The 25,185-nt window shown below is 47.2% G+C and overlaps 1 protein-coding gene across 2 annotated transcripts in view; it reads right to left on the bottom strand.

Annotated features, from left to right (window-relative positions):
* The window catches only part of LOC310666076 (methanethiol oxidase-like), a 36,208-nt gene extending 11,267 nt beyond the window's left edge, over positions 1–24,941 (bottom strand). The window contains exons 1-6 of one of the 2 annotated variants that reach the window (XM_083416653.1): positions 24,719–24,941; positions 19,506–19,559; positions 14,329–14,441; positions 9,748–9,933; positions 2,844–2,964; positions 379–561 (exon numbers count right to left, since the gene is read on the bottom strand). In XM_083416653.1, coding sequence (XP_083272779.1) covers positions 379–561; positions 2,844–2,964; positions 9,748–9,933; positions 14,329–14,441; positions 19,506–19,559; positions 24,719–24,773 — 712 coding nt within the window. In that variant the 5' untranslated portion in view covers positions 24,774–24,941. Of the gene's footprint in view, positions 1–378; positions 562–2,843; positions 2,965–9,747; positions 9,934–14,328; positions 14,442–19,505; positions 19,560–21,127; positions 21,258–24,718 lie in introns of those variants that run through there. The other variant, XM_083416654.1, reaches the window with a different exon arrangement.
* Between the last annotated feature and the right edge of the window lie 244 nt (positions 24,942–25,185).

Here is a 25,185-nt window from a genome sequence, read left to right as displayed (position 1 = left end):
TCCTCGGACCCCTGACTTTGTGACTCCTTGCTTCTTGACTTCTTGCTTCTTGACCTTCAAACCCCTGACTTCGTGACTCCTTGCTTCTTGATCCTCGGACCCCTGACTTCGTGACTCCTTGCTTCCTGACCCTCGGACCCTTGGCTTCTTGATTCCTGGCTCTCTGAAACCTCAGACTCCTGGCTTCTGGACTCCCGTTCCTGCTCCCACCCCGCCATCTTGCCCCCGGTCCTGACGTCCCCAGCCGGGACTTCGATTGCCCGTGACACACTAGGACAGGAATAAAGCCCCCTTCTCTGCTTTCTGACTCCACAAACCACTGGGATCTGAAGGCGGCCCTGAAATCGACCGCCTCAATGGCTCAAACGAAGGAGGTACCTTTCTTCAGATCCTCTGGGTTGAAACCGTTGGCAAAGTACTTGGGCACTCCCCACTCGGTGCTGATCATGACATTGTGCCTGGGCTGATACCAGAAGTCGTAGCCTTGTGGGGGCTCGTCTCCAGGCCGCTCCCAGGTCCCTTTCACTTCCCAGGTCTCCGCGTCAATAAGGATGAATCCGCCTGCAGTCACAACAACAACAACTGTTCTCAGAAAGCGACTTATTTATGGAGATAAGTGATTTGGGTTGAGGTCATTGAGGGTAGCAGGGGTGCAAATTAATTCAAACAGGCATGGGGAGGCACACATTTGTGTGTGTGTGTGGAGACTGGTGTAGGGTGCAAGGATGTGAATAGTTGCCAGGAGACCATATATTTATTCAATATTAATAAATATGATAATGATATATTTATACCTCATCCATCTGGCTGGGTTTCTGTAGCCACTCTAGGCAGCTCCCAACAGAATACTAAAAACACAATAAAACATCAAACATTGAAAACTTCCCTAAACAGGGCTGCTTTCAGATGTCTTCTAAAAGTCAGATAGTTGTTTACAGTATTTCCTTGACATCTGATGGGAGGGTGTTCCACAGGGCGGGTGCCACTACCGAGAAGGCCCTCTGCCTGGTTCCCTGTAACTTGGCTTCTTGCAGTGAGGGAACCGCCAGAAGGCCCTCGGAGCTGGACTTCAGTGTCCGGGCTGGACGATGGGGGTGGAGACGCTCCTTCAGGTATACTGGACCGAGGCCATTTAGGGCTTTCAAGGTCAGCACCAACACTTTGAATTGTGCTCGGAAACGTACTGGGAGCCAATATATGGTCTTGGCGGCTGCTCCCAGTCACCATTCTAGCTGTTATTACCCTTCCTCCCTCATGTCTGTTGTTCAGCAAAGTGCATCCCTTTGCAGCTTAAAAGGGGAGCTTATATAGGCTGGTTTTAGGCTTTTAGTTTAAATACAGTGGTACCTCGGGTTACAGATGCTTCAAGTTACAGACTCCGCTAACCCAGAAATATTACCTCAGGTTACGAACTTTGCTTCAGGATGAGAACAGAAATCGTGCGGCGGCGGCAACAGGAGGCCCCGTTAGCTAAAGTGGTGCTTCAGGTTAAGAACAGTTTCAGGTTAAGAATGGACCTCCGGAACGAATTAAGTTCTTAACCCGAGGTACCACTGTAATCCAGGATGCACTGTAACTATCCCACATTGGGGAGCCCGTGGCCCCCCCAAATATGGCTGGTTTCAACTCCCATCTCCCTTCCTGATCATTGGCAATGGTGGCTGGGGGGGCGATGGGAGTTAACATCAGGAAAGCCCTGCTGGCTTAGGCCAACGGGATCCCATCGGATCCAGTGCTGGGAATCACAGGTGGAGAGGAAGCTCTTGTGCTCAGCTCCTGCTTTTGGGTTTTCCGCTGAGGTAAATCTGGGAGGCTCTGGGAGGGCTATATTAAGACCGTTAGAGGCCCCAAACACTTAAAGACTTTGGTGCCTCCATATACCGTATTTTTTGCTCTATAAGACTCACTTTTTCCCTCCTAAAAAGTAAGGGGAAATGTGTGTGCGTCTTATGGAGCGAATGCAGGCTACGCAGCTATCGCAGAAACCAGAACAGCAAGAGGGATTGCTGCTTTCACTGCGCAGCGATTCCTCTTGCTGTTCTGGCTTCTGAGATTCAGAATATTTTTTTTCTTGTTTTCCTCCTCCAAAAACTAGGTGCATCTTGTGGTCTGGTGCGTCTTATAGAGCGAAAAATACGGTATATATCTAATTCAAAATATAAACCATAATAAACCATAAAATAAAAAAGTAATATTATGTGTGTGTATGTAATTTTTTCTCTGATTTTGGGAGGGTTTTTTTGTGGAACCTGATTCACAATACGGTCCATAGTAAATCCGGTAATGGAAAATTTCTGTGGTTCTCCCCTCGATGCCCTTATTTCGTTGAATGGTTAATCCAGCCCTGGCCACTGTGAGAAGAGAATACTAGACTTTGGCCTGTTCCAGCGGCAGGGCTATCCTCATGTTTCTAAACTATTCTTACAGGGTCTCTGGGTGCAGAATGCAGTGCTGGGGAGGCCCCAGCCACTAACAATCTAAATATTTGCCCAGAGGCATCTATAAACATATGCAGGCGTGCCTTGGTTCTTGAACACCTTGATACCCGGACGTTTTGGCTCCCGAATGCCGCAAACTTGGAAGTGAGTGTTTCGGTTTGCGAACGTTTTGTGGGAATGTCTGACGTGGCTTTGAGTGCAAGAAGCTTCTGCAGCCAGTCGGAAAACTGTGTCTTCGTTTTCGAACGGTTTTGGGAGTCGAACGGACTTCCAGAACGGATTAAGTTTGACAGCCAAGGTACAACGGTAGTAGCAGATGCCAACTGCACATACATTTTGCACCCTGAGTCTCTGCCTCCCACACCCTTTAAGACATAAGCGACACACAAACGCAGCTGGCCATACCTTTCCCGTTGCCAAGTGTGTCGGCCAAAGCGCTGATCATCACCTCTCCGCTACCCAGGCAGTGGGAGGTGTGTGGGAAAGTCAAGTTGCACTTCTCAAAGACTTCCCTGGGTTCAATAACCTGCGAGGAGAGTCAGGGAGAGAATTAAGTTTCTGGTGTGATGATTCTTCCTGTTCTTTACACAAAAGCACTTTTTTTCTTAAAATCCAGGATTCAGCACACCCACAGATCAAACTCCAAAGGCCGTCACCAGTGAGGGCTGTAATGTGATTAAAACTCATGTGCGTTTTGCTGAACTCACCAGGTCTTAATTGCTCCATGTTCTATAAAGATATGTTTTTTTCTCAGAGGAACTTATTCTCCTGTTGATGGTTCTTTGCTCCTTATAAAACCTGTCTCATTTCTCTTCTAGAGCTTTCTTCTTTCGCTACTTTAGTTGTGTGGACACCACACGTTTATATCACATGACTTAACCCTGGGGACCGTAGTTTGTTATGGATGCTGGGAATTACAGCCTCATGAGGGGTAATCAACAGTTCCCAGGATTCTTAAAGGAAGTCGCTTGCTTTAGATATATGGTGAGTTTCTCTGTTATTTCAATTCTTGAGGTTGCGTGCTTGACCTGTTCAGAGTAGACCAATTGAAATTGCAAGACAACTAATTTAAGTACATTAATTTCTGATTAGAATTTAGATACAGACTTCAATTTACTTCCCATTTGCATACATACATACATATACACATACACATGTGTATGTATGCAAATGGGAAGTATATCGAGTACAAAGTCTGTCTCCAAATTCTAATCTACAAAATTAATGTACATTAGTTGTCTTGCAATTTCAATTGGTCTACTCTGAACAGGTCAAGCACGCAACCTCAAGAATTGAAATAACAGAGAAACTCACCATATATCTAAAGCAAGTAATTAAGCAAGAATTCTGGTGCTGGAGGAGACTCTTGAGAGTCCCATGGACTGCAAGAAGATCAAACCTCTCCATTCTTAAGGAAATCAGCCCTGAGTGCTCACTGGAAGGACAGATCGTGAAGCTGAGGCTCCAAGACTTTGGCCACCTCAGGAGAAGAGAAGACTCTCTGGAAAAGACCCTGATGTTGGGAAAGATGGAGGGCACAAGGAGAAGGGGACAACAGAGGACAAGATGGTTGGACAGTGTTCTCAAAGCTACCAGCATGAGTTTGACCAAACTGAGGGAGGCAGTGGAAGACAGGAGGGCCTGGCATGCTCTGGTCCAGGGGGTCACAAAGAGGAGGACACAACTAAATGACTAAACAACAACATGTATATGTATAAAAACTGCAATATAAAGTCTTGTTTCTAATACATTCATTTGAATTTTAAGTCATAGGAGGAACTCAAATCTGTTCTTTTTTGACACGTTTGTCAGCTTTCTGTCTGTTCTGTTTTCCTGGTCTATTTCACCAGGAAAACCATATCAATGTTTACCTTTAATGCCCAATCTATTTCTGCTCTCATGATCTCGACTGCATCCTCTGAAAACATTTTAAGCATCCCCCGCCAAAGCCAACACTTTTGATGGGAGGGGACCCGCCTCTGCTGATCGTGGCTCAATATCATCTACTCTAATTACAGTTTCCGGGCGTAATTGCTTATGTATGACTTATGAATCATTCTCCTCCAACGGAGCCTATTCTCAGCTTCTGCAACGCAACAAACCTTTTTTACTCCAGCCAATAATGGAGTGAGCCAAAGGTGTTTTTCTGGGCCAGCAATATATTACCTATACGCCTTCCCTAATTTCGACTCCTCTTCTCATCAGCAACCGAATCACAAGGGTGGTTTCTTGTTCCCCTCGTTTGGACTCATTAAAAGCGGTCCTGTCTTAAGTGCTCGTTTCCATTTTATTCATTGGTTAGACTCTTTGACGTGGGGCGTGATGACTGGATTGTTCAGGGGTGGGAACCTCAGGAGAATAATGTGGCCCTCTATTTGTGTGGGATGTGATACACAAGTAGCAGTCAAGTTCATCATTCCTTGTTTTCCTAGAGTGGACATGCAAAGGGGATGTTTGTTCCAGCTGGTTGAAAACTTCCTGTTTCCTCCTGAGCTGGAGCATCCTTCCTCTTGCATGTGTCCAGAGGTGGGCATGACCTTACCTGTGCAGGTAACAAAAGCACATGGCCACGCAGCCCCCCTCCCTTCTTCTCCATCTTCCTTTTGCCGTGTGAACTGCAATGACTAACCCCCTATATGGTGTAGATCCATATGTACATATTTGTAACTAAGTCTGCCTTCAGGGATCCAACTGTGAACTGGTGACGTGAGTAAACCTCTTATACTTTACACAAGATTGTGGCGTGTGTATTCTTTTAAATAAATAAATAAATTTTTATTTATACCTTCCCGGTTCAGAAAACCAGGCTCAGGGCGGCTAACAACAAATTTAAAACACTTAATTGATGCAACAAAAAAACAGCATAAAATACCGTACAAAACGTAAATAACAATAAATTCAGAATTCAAAAATCAATTTTTTGGGGGGGGAATTGATGATCACCAGGGCTAGCTGGCTAAATTAGTCCTATTTGAGCCAGCGAGGAGGTCAGGGGAGAGTTAGCTGTGGGATCCCAGAGCGGGCAATCTTCATAAAAAGGGATGGGGGGAGGGAAAGGGGATAATAGGGAACTTACCCAGAACCTAATACTGAGAGGCTTCAACAAGCCTGCAACCAGCTATCTGCTCTGCGTTTAAAAGGGGAATGTAAACCTCTGCTAAGTTATAGAACTTGCTAGCGCAAGTTAGGAAGGATATTAATAAACATTATATCCTCTCCTGTCTCCCTGAACATCCCTACAAATTGGCCCTCGGAAGTTTCCCCAGGCCAGAACCCCTACTGACCCTGCCACACATCCTTCTTGAATGCTTTCACCTGACTGCAATGTGTGCTTGAACCCTCACCAGGCCTGAATGGAGGACAGAGGGGCGTGTGCAGGAACCAACCTACTTTACATAGGTATAATTTGCATCTGTTGCTCCTCCCACTTTTGCCTCTGACCCCGCCCACCGCTGGCACGCTGCCCACGGGAGGGTTGCCCAGAAAAAGTCTGATACTTTGCCATTCTCCATCCAGGTAAGCAAGGAGCTCAGCTGGCGAGACTTTTGATTTCAGGGTCATGGGTTGGAATCCCACGTTGAGGCGAAATATTTCTGCATTTCAGGGGGTCAGGCTAGATGACCCTCAGGGTCCCTCCCGACAGTTCTATGATTCTGTGATTCGACGCCTCATCAGAGTCCAGGGATCCATCCCAGCCAGGCAAGAACTCGAGGAGGGTGGGTAAGAGGTGTGGCCTGAGAAGGGGCGTGGCTTAGGAGTGGGCATCGCCTGGAGAGAGTCCTGAGGGCCAGACAGAGAGGTCTGGAGGGCCGCATCTGGCTTCCAGCGCAGCATTCGCCATCCCTGTGTTCTAAACCTGCCACTGCCAACCTCAGTACATTTCAACACACATCGCGAAGGCCATTAATGTGGCAGCACCAAAACTTCGGAACTCGCTTCCTACAGATGTCAGAGATGGGCTTTCACTGCCCTTTTTTCGGCGTCTGCTAAGAACATTTCCTCCCAGACACGCAGGATGTTGAACTGTGTCTTCATCTGGTTTTTAGCTTAGCATTGGATGTAATTTTTAAAAAGAAAATGTTTTAAATCAGTGGTTCTCAAAGGGCATGCCACGCTACTGTGGCAGAAGAGGATGGCAAGTGTGGCAGGAATATTCAAGAGCAATCAATGTGACATTTGGGGAATGATTCAAATGTTCTTAGGTGGCTGCTGTGCTGTTTTACACTTCCTCGAAGTTCCGTGATCATATTACACACGCAGCAGTTTTGTTCTTCTACGTTATAAATCAAGCACGGCCAAGAGTTGTTTCTTTTCATTTTCCAATGTATTCCTTATCAATAAAAAATTTGTTGTGCTGCCAGCGAATTTCTGAAAGTGTGGCCTAGAGAGAAAAGTTTGAGAACCACTGTTTTAAATATTTGTTTTTAACTGTTTTTCATTGGCGTTTTTTTTTTTCCTTTTCTTTTTAGGAAACAAGTTGGGAGGTGGGTTTTTTAAAATTCTTTTTACAATCAAGATGCACCTAAATGTGGTTTGGGGTGGGGATTGGTTTTGTTTAGGTATAATTGTTTTTGGTTTGGTTTGTTTTTCTATTTTGTAAATGGAGGCTTGTATGAGGCTTGGGATTGCTACCGTGGAGGGGCGAGGGAGGTATGGCGGTGGGGGCAGATGTTATAGGCGAAGGGGATCGAGATACGGATATGCTTGTACCCCTTCCAATCTGCGCCTCCATCCCGAGGGACGAGGGTAGGGTGAGCAAGGATTACTCACCTCCGTCACTGGTGCTGTGCAATGCCAGGTCTATAGGCAACAAAACCGCCACCCTGTGAGATTTCTTTACCTCGCAGGGGGTCGACCTGGCTTGTGTGACGGAGACCTGGGTGCGCGAAGGGGAAACTGTTACCTTACGAGAGACGGCACCCCCGGGTTTCTCCGTCCTCCACCAGTTGCGGACTGTGGGCCGGGGGGGAGGGGTGGCATTATTAATCCGGGAAGATTGCTCTTTCAGGGCTCTACCATCGCCATCGATCCCCGGCATTGAATGTGTTGGCCTAGTGTGGGGCTCTGAGGTGAGCTTGGCTGTCTGGCTGGTGTACCGGCCGCCTAGCGCACCAGCAGCCACCCTGTCAGGCCTGCTGGAGGCGGTGGCCGGCTGGGCCTTGGAGTTCCCTAACCTATTGGTATTGGGGGACTTCAACATCCATGCTGATGCCACTCCCTCCTCACAGGCTCTGGACCTGGTGTCTTCCATGGCGACACTAGGGCTCTCCCAGTTTGTTTCGGGCCCCACACATCAAGGATTTAATCTTTGGTGTAGGTATAGATGTGATCATGTCTCCTTCGATGAAGGTACCATGGTCTGATCACTACGCTCTGAAAGCCAGGATTGACTTTCCACCCCCACCCTGCTTAGGTGGCGAGCCGATTTGGGGTCCAGTATTGGACCACTTCAGCCAGATATCCCCAGCCGATGCGGACAGACTCCTCCAAGCTGGAAAGCCCACCACCTGTCCTCTTGACCCGTGCCCGTCTTGGCTGATTAGAGCGTGTCCAGACGAGGTGCGGGCCCCCCTGGGTGATATCATCAATTTGTCCCTTGGCACGGGGACATTCCCAGGGGAATTAAAGGAGGCAGTGGTGCGCCCGCTCTTAAAGAAAACATCATTAGATCCTTTAGATCTATCCAATTACCGCCCGGTTTCGAATCTTCCATTCCTGGGTAAGGTGATTGAGAGAGCGGTTGCTGAACAGCTTGGTAGGTTTCTGGATGAAACATCGGCTCTCGATCCATTCCAGTCCGGCTTCCGCGCTGGTCATGGGACCGAGACGGCTCTGGTCGCCCTAACAGATGATCTCCGCAGGCAGCTGGATCGAGGCGGGTCGGGGCTGCTGATTCTTCTAGACCTGTCAGCAGCCTTTGACATGGTCGATCACGAACTCCTGGACCACTGCCTTGCCGACGTGGGGATCCAGGGCACAGTCCTTCAATGGCTGCGCTCGTTTCTCTCTGGTCGGGGACAGAGGGTTGTGCTTGGGGGGGAATTGTCATCGCGCCACTCCTTGGTGTGTGGAGTACCTCAGAGTGCGATACTCTCCCCGATGCTTTTCAACATCTTTATGCGCCCCCTTGCCCAGCTTGTCCAGAGTTTTGGGCTGGGTTGCCATCAGTATACCGATGACACCCAACTCTATCTGTTGATGGATGGCCATCCTGACTCGGCCCCAGACACACTGACCAGATGTTTGGAAGCTGTGGCTGGATGGTTACGTGGGAGCCGGTTGAAGTTAAATCCTTCGAAGACAGAGGTCCTCTGGTTGGGTTGGGACGATATGGGATTGAGGGGGCAACTCCCATCCCTTGCGGGGGTGCAATTAGTGCCAGCACCGTCCGTTAAGAGTTTGGGTGTAATCTTTGATACCTCCCTCTCTATGGAGGCACAGATTACAGCTATAACAAAGGCGGCATTTTTTCATCTCCGCCAAGCTAAGCAGTTGGCCCCTTATCTCTCTCGCCCTGACCTAGCCACTGTGATCCACGCGACAGTCACTGGATTGTAACTCGCTCTACGTGGGGCTGCCCTTGAGACTGACCCAGAAACTCCAGCGGGTGCAGAATGCCGCTGCGAGACTCCTTATGGGGTCTTCGCTGCGAGATCACATTCATCCGGAGCTGGCTCCTGGTGGAGTACAGGATCAGGTTTAAGGTGCTGGTTTTAACCTTTAAAGCCCTATACCGCCTAGGACCCTCGTACCAACGGGACCGCCTCTCCTGGTATGCCCCACAGAGGAACCTACGGTCTGCAAATAAAAACATCCTGAAGGTCCCAGGCCTCATAGAGGTTAGGCTGGCCTCAACTAGAGCCAGGGCTTTCTCGGCTGCGGCTCCAATCTGGTGGAACGCTCTGTCCCAAGAGACTAGGGCCCTGCGGGACTTGACATCTTTCCGCAAGGCCTGCAAGACAGAGTTGTTCCACCAGATCTTTGGCCAGGGCACAGCCTGACTCCCTCCTCTGGCAACCTGCACAGAATTTTGCTTAACGGTTGCCATTAATTTGATTTTAATTAATTTTTATAATGAAATGTTTTTAGAATGTTGGATTATTTGATTGTTTGATTGTTTGATTATTTGATTGTTGTTAGCCGCCCTGAGCCCGGCTTCGGCTGGGGAGGGCGGGATATAAATAAAAAATTTTATTATTATTATTAAATAAATGAATGATAACTTCAGGACCCTTCCGCTACATCCCCCCTCCCCCCACTCTACCCAAGCCTATCCTAGTCCTGCTCCTTTGAGGGAAGGAAGACGTACTTTGAACATCCTGGGGGCTCGCAGGTCCGTCCCCGTATCCACTATGTAAATGCGGGAAGACCCCAGGCTGGGCAGGACCAGGCGGTTACGCTTCTTGCTGGTGTCTCCGAAGCAGCTGCTGCAGGCGTTCCACCCCGTGTGATGAAGCTCATCGTCGATATACAGCATGGGAAGCCGATGGATCACCTATTGGGAAGACGGGAGAGTAAGGTAAGACTTCTGGGCGAGGTGGGGGGCAGGGGCAGATGTCCACCCCTCTGCCCAAAGCGCTTCCATGTGCGTCTCATTTCCAAAAGTGCAAACTGAATAGGTTCCCCTTAAAATGTGAACTGAATTCATTTTTTCTTCCATCCTTTGCTCATTGTATAGCCATGACCTCGCCGCCGCCTGAGGCAGCTTGCTCACTTTGCCTAACAATCGGGCCGGCCCCTGCCTCTTCTGACGAAGGGCGCATTTTGACATGGGCAACTCTATTCTTTTTATTTTAAAAAACAGAAATGTTATGTACTGAGTTGAATAGGATCCAGAATGCAGCAGTCTGATTGGTCCTAGAACAATAGGATCCAGAATGCAGCAGTCTGATTTGGTCCACAGGAGCCACCCAATCCAACTCCAGGTGGAAGTGAATCTGCAACCTGATTGGCCTACAGGAGAATCCCAGAATCAGCCAATCACGTGGGGCCCTTTGTAAAAATAATATATATAAAGCAGACATTCTGAGGGAACTTCCTCCTCACCACTATGAGCTGAATAAAGAGCATGAAATCCACACTCGACTCTGAGTATATTTCAGGAAATGTTTTCCTTTTTCTTTTACAAGAGCCTCAACTAGGCTATGAATACTGAAAGAGAAAATATACACGAGGTGCTTACACAATGAATAATGCTAAGATGTACATTAGCAAATAAGGTTGCATAAGGTAAAGGGTAAAGGGACCCCTGACCATTAGGTCCAGTCATGGCCGACTCTGGGGTTGTGGCGCTCATCCCGCTTTACTGGCCGAGGGAGCCGGCGTACAGCTTCCGGGTCATGTGGCCAGCAGGACTAAGCCGCTTCTGGCGAACCAGAGCAGCGCACGGAAACGCCGTTTACCTTCCCGCTGGAGCAGGAGCTTTTTATCTACTTGCACTTTGACGTGCTTTTGAACTGCTAGGTTGCATACGATGGAATTAATGGGCCTAAATTAGTTGCTCCGGGGCTGGTGGCATTTCCCAGACAAGTGATGCCAGCGTCATGTGCTTTCATTTAAGGGAGTGTTTATTTGAGGAACCTGAACAAGTTATCACTTAGCACTTAAAGTGATGACTCCAGAGATATGAAAAAAAGGTCGATTTTGCCCCTTGGTTCAGTTCATGCAAATGAACTGCAGGTGCACAGCTCCGCCCGATCTGGAAGAAACTGTTCTATTAATTTGACGCATGTTAATTGTTCTCAGGTCTTATTAAGTTGCTTCGTTTTCGCCTTTCCAGCAAAAAGTATCTTGGAGATTGTCAGCGAAGGCCTTCCCGATATTTCTTGACTGGGAGAGGGGGTGGAAATAACACAGGGCATGTACAAAGGGACCCTGCAATGCAGAAATATGCAGCCGTACCATAAGGGGATTAGACCTGCAAATTTGGCATTATCAGAACCATGCTCTAACCGACTGAGCTAGCCAGGTTTCGGTATGGCTGTTCAAAAAGCGAACGAACCAAGGAGGTAAGGAGAGCCCTGCTAGATTAGGATGAGGCAATATAAAGCTCCTTTTCAGACAGTGCATAGTTAAACTCCAGAACTCCTTCCCACAAGACAGAAGGGACATGATAAGGTAAAGGTAAAGGGACCCCTAACCATTAGGTCCAGTCACGGACGACTCTGGGGTTGCGGCGCTCATCTCACTTTATTGGCCGAGGGAACCAGCGTTTGTCCGCAGACAGTATTTCCGGGTCATGTGGCCAGCATGACTAAGCCGCTTCTGGCAAACCAGAGCAGTGCACGGAAACGCCGTTTACCTTCCCGTCGGAGTGGTACCTATTTATCTACTTGCACTTTGACGTGCTTTCGAACTGCTAGGTGGGCAGGAGCAGGGACCGAGCAACAGGAACTCACCCCGTCACGGGGATTCGAACCGCCGACCTTCTGATCGGCAAGCCCTAGGCTCTATGGTTTAATCCACAGTGCCACCCGCGTCCCAAGGGACATGATAGATGTATATAAAATTAAGCATGGAATGGTGAAAGTGGGTGGAGAATTTTTTTCCTCCTTCTTTTATAGCCCTAGACTTTCATGGGCATTGAACTCATCCAACATAGCTGAATGCTAGAAGATTCAGGACAGAATCTCCGCCGTGCAAAGAAGGTCTGCCTTTTGCTGATTCCGCCTCTCAGCTTTTTGGCAGCTAGTTTCTGCAGAGTCCTTTGGTTTCGGGGAATGAGGAGTGTCGAATAATGAACCCGTAAGAGGACTTCTAAGGCAGAGATGCTTCCCTAGAAACTCTGACCATCTTTGAGGTTCCCATCGGTGCTCGAAGGCATTCCACAACACCTTCTGAAGTCTCCCCGCACCCCTTAGGTTTGAGCTTTCTTCCATCTTCCCCCGGGGGCTTGTCTTTCCAGACGATTCTAATCGAGGTTGCCTGTCGCCGCTGTTTATAAGCGTCTAGCTCTGCATCTCCACAATGAAAGGGAAGAAAACCCTGCAATGGGAATAGCCCAACAAGGGAATAGCCCAAGCTCAGGTCCTGTGATGTCTCTGCTTTTTTTAAAAAAAGCAGAGACATCACCTTGCCAACAAAGGTCCGTATAGTCAAAGCTCTGGTTTTCCCAGTAGTGATGTATGGAAGTGAGAGCTGGACCATAAAGAAGGCTGATCGCCGAAGAATGGATGCTTTTGAATTCTGGTGCTGGAGGAGACTCTGGAGAGTCCCATGGACTGCAAGAAGATCAAACCTCTCCATTCTGAAGGAAATCAGCCCTGAGTTCTCACTGGAAGGACAGATCCTGAAGCTGTGGCTCCAAGACTTTGGCCACCTCATGAGAAGAGAAGACTCCCTGGAAAAGACCCTGATGCTGGGAAAGATGGAGGGCACAAGGAGAAGGGGACGACAGAGGACGAGATGGTGGGACAGTGTTCTCGAAGAGACCAGCTTGAGTTTGACCAAACTGCGGGAGGCAGTGGAAGACAGGAGTGCCTGGCGTGCTCTGGTCCATGGGGTCACAAAGAGTTGGACACAACTAAACGACTAAACAACAACAAAGTTGTTTTACATAGAGGAGGTGGAACCTGTGGACCTCCAGATGGCACTGGGCTCCAACTCAAATGCAGGTGGCACAATTAAAAGATGGTTGGAAGGTCTTGCGCCCACAAAATATTAGACTTTATGGGACAAAGAAGTGCCTGGAAACTGTGGAAGTGAAATCAGAGTGAAGCCTCTTTAAATAGCCGTCGTCGCCTAAGGTCTCCCTGCAAGGAGGAAAACAAAGCTTTACCTCTGATGCACATTCAAAACACATTATTTCCCTCAGAGGATTCTGGGCACTGCAGTTTACCTCGCACAAGAGTTATAATTCCCAGCAATGAACTACAGTGCCCAGAATTCCTTGAGGGGGAAGAAGCGGCTTCGGAGGACCTTTAAAAATATTGTGCGCACCACAGCCTAAGATGAATGCTCAGTCAGCAGGCCACCTAGAAGCCTCCTCTGATTCACAATTCCCAGTGACTCCGCATTTTCTGAATTCAGGCGCCCAGGGAAATTTTAATAAGCTTTGATGAATTGAAAGTAATTTGCTACCTGCCAGCTTGGACAACTTTCCTTTATTGTGCTGAGTGTAATATGCGGCGCTATTAAGAGGCGTGGAAGATTAATATAGAAGACTCGAAAGACTTTGAGTGTGATTATTAATTCTGGGTTAGTGGAGTGTGTAACCTGAAGCGTATGTAACCCGAGGTACCACTGTAACCCAGAGCAAGGCCAAGTAGGGGGAACAGTAGGGAATTTAAATGGTGGCTACACTTAATGTGAGGGGGGGGTGTGCTCAGGGCTCACGTTAGCAGTCGATCCCATCCACGTGCCAAGGCCCCTGGCAGGTGCCCAGGCACCGGAGTTCACCTTGCTAAGTTTCCCAGGCTATAACTCAGCTGGTGGCAGAAAGCGTAATTAACCGCTGCTGGCAATACACAAAAGGAGTCCACGTTTACATGGAACGGAATTGAGTCACAATGCCTTTCCCGACCCACTTTGGGCCATGGGTTCTGAATTCGAATCCTGCCTCGCTGAAGTAAGGCTCTCTTCCCTGGCCAGAGATAGTTTGGCTGCTAAACAATTTCTTTCCTACAAGCCACTTTCCAACCTGAGAAGTGTGGATCTTTTATCAACCATTCTTGGAGGTGAATCTTTCGTGAGGCTACAGTCCCCAAAGACAGGCTTTCGGCTGTGTGGTAAAGATTCCTAAAGCCAGCTGTCCCAAGTCGGGCGCCTTTGCCAGCTGCTTCGGACTACAGCTCCCATCAGCCCCACCTGCGCTAGCTAGGGCTGATGGGAGTTGTAGTCCAAGGCAGCCAGAAGGGGCACCAGGCGAGAGAAGGTGGATGTAATGTGATACCTGGCAATAGCAGGGAGATTCCGGATCCACATCCACCGTAGCAAGGTAATCAGGCTGCTGCGTTCCAGTCCCAGTTAAGATGCAAGGCACGTAGATCAGCTTTTCTCGTGGACCTTTGGGGGGGAAAGTCCATATTTAGGGATCTGTCTTGGGTGAGCAAAGGGACGAGCTCTGAGCCGCTCAGCCCAAGCTAAGAGAAATCTTTTTGCAAAGCTTACCTGCCTCTAATGCCATCCTAACAGTCTTTGGATATCACCTTGTCTCAACGTTCCCTGTTGGATAGGCAACAATCTGTCCCAATATTACATACCGAATCTGATTTCTCTGAGGTTACAGTAGATGCTCGGGTTGTGAATGTGATCCGTGTGGGAAGCACGTTCGCAACCCATGCCTGCGCATGCACAGGTCGCAATTTAGCACTTCTGCGCATGTGCAACTGCTGGAACCCGGAAGTAACCCATTCCGGTACTTCCGGGTTTCGGCGGTCTGCAACCTGAAAAATCGCAACCTGAAGCGGCTTTTCCCGGGACAAGATTGTGGCACCCAAATGGCCGCTGCAATCTCATGTGAGAAAATGGGATGTCCCGTTTTTCCCGGGACACTTGGCGGGTATGACATCGCCACCCTGGCTAACAGCCATGGCTAGCCTTATCCTCCACAAATTTGTCCAGTCCTCTGTTAGTGTGCCATGATCCAATAGACGGAAGCCGGAATGCTTACACCAAAGCCTAAAACTGAAAATCCTGCTTGAGGGATCTGGTCGGCCGCTGTGAGAACAGGACATGGAACAGGATATGGAACTGGATGGGACACTGACCAGACTCTCCTTATGTTCTTAATAATTCAGTGGAAAATTAAAAGGGCTGCTTAGTTGTTTTAGGGACAGGAGGTGGAACTTGTGGACCTCCAGATGGCACTGGGCTCCAACTCAGATGCAGGTGGCACAATTAAACGATGGTTGGAAGGTCTTGCGTCCACAAAATATTAGACTTTATGGGACAAAGAAGTGCCTGGAAACTGTGGAATGAAATCAGAGTGAAGCCTCTTTAAATAGCCGTCGTCGTCTAAGGTCTCCCTGCGAGGAGGAAACCAAAGCTTCACCTCTGATGCACATTCAAAACACATTCTTTCCCTCAAAGGATTCTGGGCACTGCAGTTTACCTCACACAAGAGTTATAATTCCCAGCAATGAACTACAGTGCCCAGAATTCCTTGCGGGGGGAGAAGCGGCTTCGGAGGCGCTTTAAAAGTATTGTGCGCACCACAGCCTAAGATGAATGCTCAGTCAACAGGCCGCCTAGAAGCGTCCTCTGATTCACAATTCCCAGGGACTCTGCATTTTCTGAATTCAGGCGCCCAGGGAAATTTTAATAAGCTTTGAGGAATTGAAAGTAATTTGTTACCTGCCAGCTTGGACAACTTTCCTTTATTCTGCTGAGTGTAATATGCGGCGCTATTAAGAGGCGTGGAAGGTTAATATAGAAGACTCGAAAGACTTTGAGCGTGGTTATTAATTCTTATTTCACACTTCAACCGAGGACCTCGGGGCAGCGTAAATGTCCCTGCTACTGCTTTATCAAGGCAGGTGATGCCTAGCTTAATGTGTGTTTAGTGGGGAATTTAATTCAGGCCTCTTTGATGTCAATCCAGCGCTCTAACCGCTACACCGCTCTGGGTGCAGTTTCTTATACATTTCAGAAAGGGTATTTGAACACAGACAACAAAGCGGCATTCATATAACCTGCCATAATGAAACGGGCCTAGGTAACTACTAGGTTGGACTACCGCAATGCGCTCCACGTGGGGCCACCCTTGACGTTGATTTGGAAACTGCAGCTAATGCAGAATGTCTTGACTTTTGGCTGGAACAGTTCTGCACCAGTGCATTCAGCACTTTTTGTGTGTGAAAAAAACGAGGTGCTGGCACTCATATCTTGATAAAAGTGCCAGGTATACCAGCACACAATGAGTGTATTTATCCAAAACTGAAAGCTTTGCAGTGGCTACTGGTATATTACCAAGCTAAGTTCTGTTAGTGTAAAAAGGTAAAGGAACCCCTGACCATTAGGTCCAGTCGGAGCCGACTCTGGGGTTGCGGCGCTCATCTCGCTTTATTGGCCGAGGGAGCCAACATTTGTCCGCAGACAGTATTTCCAAGTCATGTGGCCAGCATGACTAAGCCACTTCTAGCAAACCAGAGCAGTGCATGGAAACGCCATTTACCTTCCTGCCGGAGTGGTACCTATTTATCTACTTGCACTTTGATAACTGCTAGGTTGGCAGGAGCTGGGACCGAGCAACGGGAGCTCACCCCATCGCAGGGATTCGAACCGCCGACCTTCTGATCGGCAAGTCCTAGGCTCTGTGGTTTAACCCACAGCGCCACCCTCGTCCCTGTTAGTGTAGAAATCCCTAAATGGACCAGGTTACCTGAAGAGATATTTTTTATTCCTTATACACCAGCCAGATCATTGTGATCGTCTGGAGACGCCCTCTTGACTGTCTGATAGTATTCATGTATTTATTTAGGCCACATTTGCGCCACATTTTTAAGTGTTATGATAGAAGAAGAAGAAGAAGAAGAAGAAGAAGAAGAGGAGTTTGGATTTGATATCCCGCTTTATCAATACCCGAAGGAGTCTCCAAGCGGCTAACAATCTCCTTTCCCTTCCTCCCCCACAACAAACACTCTGTGGGGTGAGTGGGGCTGAGAGACTTCAGAGAAGTGTGACTGGCCCAAGGTCACCCAGCAGCTGCACGTGGAGGAGCGGGGAAGCGAACCCGGTTCACCAGATTATGAGACTACTGCTCTTAACCACTACACCACACTGGCTCTTGAACCAGTCATGGCTTCCCTCCCCCAAAGAATTCTGGGAGTTGTAGCTCAGTATGGATCATCATCATCATCATCATTGTTATGATAACAACTTGTTTTTTGTACCCCACCCAGCTGACTGGATTGCCCTAGCCACTCTGGGTGACTTCCAACATAATATTGCAGAAACACCACAACACAACAGAACAGCACATATTAAAAGCATCCCGATACAGGGCTGCCTTCAGATCAGTGCCGGATTTATGTATAAGCTAAACAAGCTATAGCTTAGGGCCCCACTCTTTCGGGGGCCCCAAGTTTTTATCACTATTAATATACTTCTACTTAATTGTATTTCAGTTCAACAATTGCTTTGATAAAATACATATTTTGTTATGTGCAAATGGCTTAGATACCTATTAGGCCCATAAATTACCATATAACGTATATTCAGCCCAAAAAACAGCGATAAGGCTGTCTTCAGATGTCTATGGAAGATTATAGCATTACTTATCTCTTTGATATCTGACGGGAGGAGTTCCACAGGGCAGGTGTGAGATCTTGGAGAAGATGTTAAGAGGCCCCACCCAGAGCTACAATTCACAGATTGTTAAACCACTCTGAGAATTGTACCTCTGCAACAGGGGCCTCTCAACATCTCTCAGCACTCTTCACAAAGTACAGCTCCCAAGAATCTTCAGGGAAACCATGACTGCCTAAAGCAGTATCACAGCACTTTAAATAAACAGTGCAAACGTGGCATAAGTTTCTTCACAAGCCAAGGCTCCTAGTGTGGTGGCCCCCACAATTTGGAATGCTGTTCCTACTGAAATCAGACAGGCACCAACAATCCTGACATTTCATCACCTGCCAAAAATGTTCCTGTTCCGCCAAGCATTTTCTGAGAATGAATGAGATCCTTCTGCCTTTTATAGTTTTATGAAGCTTTGATGCTTTTATTGTAAAGGTAAAGCGACCCCTGACCGTTAGGTCCAGTCGTGACCGACTCTGGGGTTGCGGCGCTGATCTCGCTTTATTGGCCGAGGGAGCCAGCGTACAGCTTCCAGGTCATGTGGCCAGCATGACTACGCCGCTTCTGGCGAACCAGAGCAGCGCACGGAAACGCCGTTTACCTTCCCGCCGGAGCGGTACCTATTTATCTACTTGCACTTTGACGTGCTTTCGAACTGCTAGGTTGGCAGGAGCAGGGACCAAGCAACGGGAGCTCACCCCGTGGCGGGGATTTGAACCGCCGACCTTCTGATTGGCAAGTCCTAGGCTCTGTGGTTTAACCCACAGCGCCACCAGGGTCCCCTGTCATCACTTTAAATACCGGTAAATAGTGCAAACGTGGCCTTAGTTTCTTCACAAACCAAGACTTCTAGTGTGGTGGCCCCCACAATTTGGAATGCTGTTCCTGCTGAAATCAGACAAGCGCCAACAATCCTGACATTTCGTCACCTGCCAAATATGTTCCTGTTTTGCCAAGCATTTTCTGAGAACGAATGAGATCCTTCTGCATTTTATAGTTTTATGAAGCTTTGATGCTTTTATTGTACACCACTATTATATACCTATAATAGGTATATAATAGTGGGTGGCGCTGGGACGTGGGTGGCGCTGTGGGTTAAAGCCTCAGTGCCTAGGGCTTGCCGATCGAAAGGTCGGCGGTTCGAATCCCCGTGGCGGGGTGTGCTCCCGCTGTTCGGTCCCAGCGCCTGCCAACCTAGCAGTTCGAAAGCACCCCTAGGTGCAAGTAGATAAATAGGGACCGCTTACTAGCGGGAAGGTAAATGGCGTTTCCGTGTGCGGCTCTGGCTCGCCAGAGCAGCGATGTCACGCTGGCCACGTGACCCGGAAGTGTCTTCGGACAGCGCTGGCCCTTGGCCTCTTTGAGTGAGATGGGCGCACAACCCTAGAGTCTGTCAAGACTAGCCCGTACGGGCAGGGGTACCTTTACCTTTACCTTTATTATATACCTATAGCTAGAGATGGTTTGTAAATTTTCTTATAATAAAATTAAAAAACCGAGCCCTGCTGGAACAGAGCAGTCCCCACACCTTTCCTCCCACAGCAGCTAACTGGATATCCCTGGGAAGACCACAAGGGCACAAACAGAACAGCACATCCTCTTTTACACCCTCAACAACTGGTCTTTCAATGTATCCTGCTCCTTTACCTGGAAGTTTTGCCATAATTATTAGCCACTGATAAACCACACCTCCTCTGTACTTGTGCCTAATCCCTTAATCGTCCTCCTGAGCAATCTTGATTGGGAGCACTGCTAAACCTGATTGTCGTGTGGCTTGAAATAAGATCTCAATTTTTTTCTGGCCGGTGGTGGAATCAGTTTGAGACTTACCTCTCATAGCATCCAGAGGGGTTGCATAACCTGGGCCATGACATCCACACTGCTCTGTAGGTTTTGGAAGAGGGAGAGGGAAAGAGTCAGTAGAGCCACTTAAAAATATTATAATTATTATTAAAATTAACTTACAGCAATAAAAAGCACATACATTAAAACCAGCATTAAAAAACAGAGAAAAATGCCAAACTTACTCACATTTTTTAAAAAGGCAGGTCTGAAACAGACATCCCACCCATTGAAGGTACTTTAAATTATTTACTTCTAATGAGAGACTGACAACTAAGGGATGCAATCATAGGGGCAGTGCTTTTTTTCTGGGGAGACGCAGGGGTACGCATCCCCCTAAACATTTTGTGAATCCAAGTTTGACCTCATTAAGGGGCAGTATTTCAATGTGAGTAGGAAAATGAGAGTACCCCTAAACATATTCCAGGAGGGGAATAGGGTGTGTGTCCCCAGTGCTGGATTTCTGTATAAGATAAACAAGCTATAGCTTAGGGCCCCACTCTCTTGGGGGCCCCCAAAAAATTTAAAGGAAAAAAAACCTGGATCTTTCCAAAATACAGTGGTACCTCGGGTTACATAAGCTTCAGGTTACAGACACCGCTAACCCAGAAATAGCAGCTCGGGTTAAGAACTTTGCGTCAGGATGAGAACAGAAATCGCGTGGCGGCGGTGTGCCAGCAGAGGGAGGCCCCATTTGCTAAAGTGGTGCTTCAGGTTAAGAACAGTTTCAGGTTAAGTACGGACCTCCGGAACGAATTAAGTACTTAACCCGAGGCACCACTGTATAAGATAAAAAGCAAATAAAATAAAATAAAACCAACATACAGCAACAGTGTTGTGTAGGCTCCTGTGATGTAAGTTATGGGCCCCGCACATAGCATATAAAAAAAGGTAAAGGTACCCCTGCCCGTACGGGCCAGTCTTGACAGACTCTAGGGTTGTGCGCCCATCTCACTCAAAGAGGCCGGGGGCCAGCGCTGTCTGGAGACACTTCTGGGTCATGTGGCCAGCGTGACGAAGCTGCTCTGGCGAGCCAGAGCCGCACACGGAAACGCCGTTTACCTTCCCGCTAGTAAGCGGTCCCTATTTATCTACTTGCACCCGGGGGTGCTTTCGAACTGCTAGGTGGGCAGGCGCTGGGACCGAACAACGGGAGCGCACCCCGCCGCGGGGATTCGAACCGCCGACCTTTCGATCGGCAAGCCCTAGGTGCTGAGGCTTTTACCCACAGCGCCACCCGCATCCCATACATAGCATATATTCACCCCAAAAAACAGTGACAATTTGTGGTTGACAAAGGACAGCTGGACGTATAAAGGGCCCTGTTACATTCAGTAGCTGAGGGCCTCATCAGACCTCAATCCGGCCCTGTGCGTGTCTCCTAACAACTGTCCACAGCACCCTTAAGAAACTACAACTCCCAGGATACTCGGGAGGTGGACGGACGGGAACCCGGCATCATAACTTTTTAAATGTATGCTGCCACCAAGAAAACACCCTCCGCCCCTCGATATTCAACCGAAATCTCCCATCCTGAGCCCGCTAGAGCTAATCTTGAGATTAATCTTGGCTTCTTCTTCCTCCTCCTCCTCAGTATCCAGTTTTTGCACCTGCTTGCAGTTTGAGTTGAGCAAGAGTCGAGCTATACACTCGTATAGCCATTCCCACAACCTCTGTGGACAGTCCTTCTGGTCTTTTGAAGGGAGGCAGGTGGCAAAGGCAGAGGGGGGAGCGCAATAAAGGACGGACCAGTCAAGGCTGGGGGGCATGAATAGGGGACGGACCACGAGAGGAAGACTTGGTTCCGGAGTCTCATGCGGATCAAATTGATGGATTTTATGCCTAAATGGCTTAAATGGAGTGTCAGAAATCAGGGAGACCCAAAATTTCAATAAGGAATGGGGGAAATTGATAAACCTATCTTAAAAAGCATTGTAAACAGTTAAAACCATTAGCAGGACATTGGAATATCTCTTGTAGCTTAGTGGTGAATTTTGGACACAGCGGAGATGCAAAAGATTTGGATGATCATAAAAGATGCAGGAGGAGAAGATTAACAGTTGGGGAGGAGGAAAGTCCAAGAGATTCCTTGTTTTTTACTTTATATGTTCCATATATGTGACTAAAATTTCAATCTGAAAAGCCAAATAAATAAATTTATTTTTAAAAAGAAAACAAGAAAGAGCTCTGGTTTTCCAAGTTCACTTTGATAATACCCAGATAACAGAGAGGGGTTTTTTTTAAATGTAATTTTTAGGAGATATTAAAAGGTAAAATAAAGGTGTGTGTTTTTAAAAAAATATATGTAATTAGGGTTGTGTTCAATACTCCCCACCAACCGGGCCAATTTTACAAGTTATATTGTTTGTTTCAGTGTTTTAACAGTGTAAACCACTGTTGCAGAAAGGCAGCATACAAATGCAATTCATAAATCATAATCATTAATGATAAAATAATAATCGTAATAAGTTACTCAGACTAAAGCCATTGAAATCCCGTTTTTGAGCTATTTTAAAGGATTATCGGCTTACCATATATCTGAATTTTCCTGGACATTTTTGCCGATTTCTGCCTGGACACTACAGCATTCCGAGAATGTCAGGGAATATTATGGGTTGGATCCAAGTACGTTATACTGTGGGTAGACCCATTCAAATGAATAGCCCTAAGTTTGTCGGGCCCATTTATTCTTAATGGGTGCACTTGGACTAACGCTAGACACAACCTTCAGAATTTGTATGGAATGTGGAGATAGTATGAAGTTGCATGATGCTGTTTATATAGAAAATATGGGATGCGTCCAGCTAAGTTATGCAATCTATCCAGAATAGACGCATTGAAATTGATGGATCCAAGTCAGGTCCATTCACTTCAACAGATTTACCCTGAACGGATCTAACACTAGCTACAACCCTATAATAAAGCTTTTTTTAAGAAAAATTCTAGAGAATGTTTAGTTTGTCACTGTAATGCACACATAAGGTGTTTGCTTCACGATAGCACAAGTCATGATCAATATCTCCATGTGCTGCCCATTAATTAATGCACTCCAAACTAGTTTTGAGGGTGTGTGACCTGCTTTACAGAAGAGAACCTAATATTTAAAGGTGGCCTATTTGATGGGCTATCTAGTAGGACTGCCGTACGTCCAGGTTTTCACAAACACATCCGGGGATTCGGCCCGAAAATGGCATCTGGGCGGATTTTGGCAAATTGGCAAAATGTCCGGGAAAACCTAGACATATAGTAATGGGGGGGGGAATGTTTTTTATAAAATCATTTAAATATTCAAAAAAGGCCCAATACTTTTATTTTATCACAAACAAAGCTCTATACAGTGGTGCCTCGCAAGACGAAAAGAATCCGTTCCGCGAGTCTTTTTGTCTTGCGGTTTTTTCGTCTTGCGAAGCAAGCCCATTAGCGGATTAGCGCTATTAGCGCTATTGGCAGTTTAAGGGCTAAAAACGGCTTTTTAAGGGTTAAGGGATTAGCGGTTTTGCTGCTAAAAGGCTTTTAGCAGCTTAGCGCTTCAGAAAAAGGGGTTTTGGAGCGGAAAAAACCCTCAAAAATTTTCGTCAATTTTCGTCTTGCAAAGCAAGCCCATAGGGAAATTCGTCTTGCGAAGCGCCTCTGCAAACGGAAAACCCTTTCGTCTTGCGGGTTTTCCGTCTTGCGAGGCATTCATCTTGCGGGGCACCACTGTAACTTTCTCTGGATTTTCACTTTTGGGAATATGGCCACCCTATATCTAGTCCAGGTCTGATTTAAAGATGAAGTAAGATACAGTAAGAAGGGGGGACAAGGAAATGCCTTCATGCTGCCCATCCACAAGGTTCTAGCCAATGTTAGTCCTGCTCAGAGTAGACCAATAGAAACTAATCCACGTGAGTAATTTAGGCCATTTAATCTAGCTAGATTCCACCAGCAATTAGCTCCTGGCAGATGACTGTGCACCCGTGAATGGAAACTCCCATGTCCGTGTCAATCATTGTTGTTTATCCTCTTCCAACTCAATATCATTTGCATGAGTGCAGACCTCAAAGCTGGTCAGACCACACCTGGAGTATTGTGTCCGGTTCTGGGCGCCAGAGTTTAGGAAGCATATTGACAAGCTGGAATGTGTGCAGAGGAGGGTGACCAAAACAAGACCAAGGGCTTGCAAGCCAAGCCTTATTGGGAATGGTTGAGGAAGCTGAGTATGTTTAGCCTGGAAAAGAGGAGATATGCTTTACCAACTGCACTGGAGTACAGGAGTACAATTTATTATTATTATTATAGTTGTTGTTTAGTCATTTAGTTGTGTCCGCCTCTTTGTGACCCCCTGGACCAGAGCACGCCAGGCCCTCCTGTCTTCCACTGCCTCCCGCAGTTTGGTCAAACTCATGCTGGTCGCTTCAAGAACAGATAAGTGCTGGAGATGCAAAGAGGTGGAGGGAAAGTTCTTTCAAATGTAGCGGACTTGTAAAAGTGTATTGGGAAATGATGCATAATGAATTGAAAAAAATGTACCCCCCCCAAAAAAAAAAACAGTCCTTTCTGTTGGGGATAATTCAGACTGAAATTCCCAGGTGTCATAAAAGGGTATTTATGTATGCTACTACTGCGGCCCGTGTTTCGTTAGCCCCCAGATGGAAAACGAGTGAGGTCCCAGCTAAAGAAGAACGGCAACTGAAGCTGACGGAATATGCGCAGCTTACAGACTTAACATATAGAATAAGAGAACAAGAAGAACATATCTTTCGAGAAGGTTGGAAAACGTTGATTGAATATATGGGGGGAAATTGCGTACACCTGAAAACACTGCGAGCATTAAGATAAATTCAACAGTGTAAATAACAGTGTAAATAGGTGTAAATACACAACAGTGTAAATAGATGGATGTGATAATGGAATACTGAAGGGTTTAGTTTTTGTAAAATACGCAGGGATTTATGATATGCAAAATGAACCATGGAAAGGGAAGAAGGGAAGTCATTTATATTTTATAGGATGTTAAAATGAGTATTTGAAATTGTAAAACAGAAAATTTAATAAAAATTATATATAAATAATGTTGTTGTTTAGTCGTTCAGTCGTGTCCGACTCTTCGTGACCCCATGGACCAGAGCACGCCAGATAATTAGCATTCTCTTTTAATAAAATAAAAGAGAATGCTAATTACTGCTCCAGCCTGCCAAAGACAAGAGAGGATCATTTCTTACCTCCTTTGTTGGGCTCCTCTTGGTCCGGGGCAACCCCTCCTTTTGTCTGATACATCCTCTGGAAGCCTGGGCTTGTGCGTCTGACGGTAGTAAGAAGATGCTCGAGATCTGCTTATACCCAGAGGGAGCCTCTAAATATATAAGTGTGCGCACACACCCCAGAGGATGCCAAAACAGTGGGTGAGGAAGGTGTGGTCTTGTAAAGGAGCTCATTAAGGGAACAGCTGACTCCCAAGAAAGCCTTTTTCCTGGCCCGCCCACCCCATCCACCTGTAGCCAGGTGATCACACACCCTTTGGAGATCTCTGACCTCAGGAGGAGACAGTCGCAGAAGATTCGGATTCCGGTTGGTCCACTTCCTCTTCTCACACGGGCTTTGATGAAAGCACACTTTGGGATGGCATGATCTCTAACTGTGCCTCTTTATCTGAAGCCCTCGTTTCTCTCTCTTTAGTCAATGTGGGGGC

The sequence above is a fragment of the Podarcis tiliguerta genome (genome assembly GCF_965153285.1).
Source record: "Podarcis tiliguerta genome assembly, chromosome: 16".
Classification (NCBI taxonomy): domain Eukaryota; kingdom Metazoa; phylum Chordata; class Lepidosauria; order Squamata; family Lacertidae; genus Podarcis; species Podarcis tiliguerta.
The sequence above is the reverse complement of the archived record's forward strand: the minus strand, read 5'-3'. Positions and strand labels throughout refer to the sequence as shown.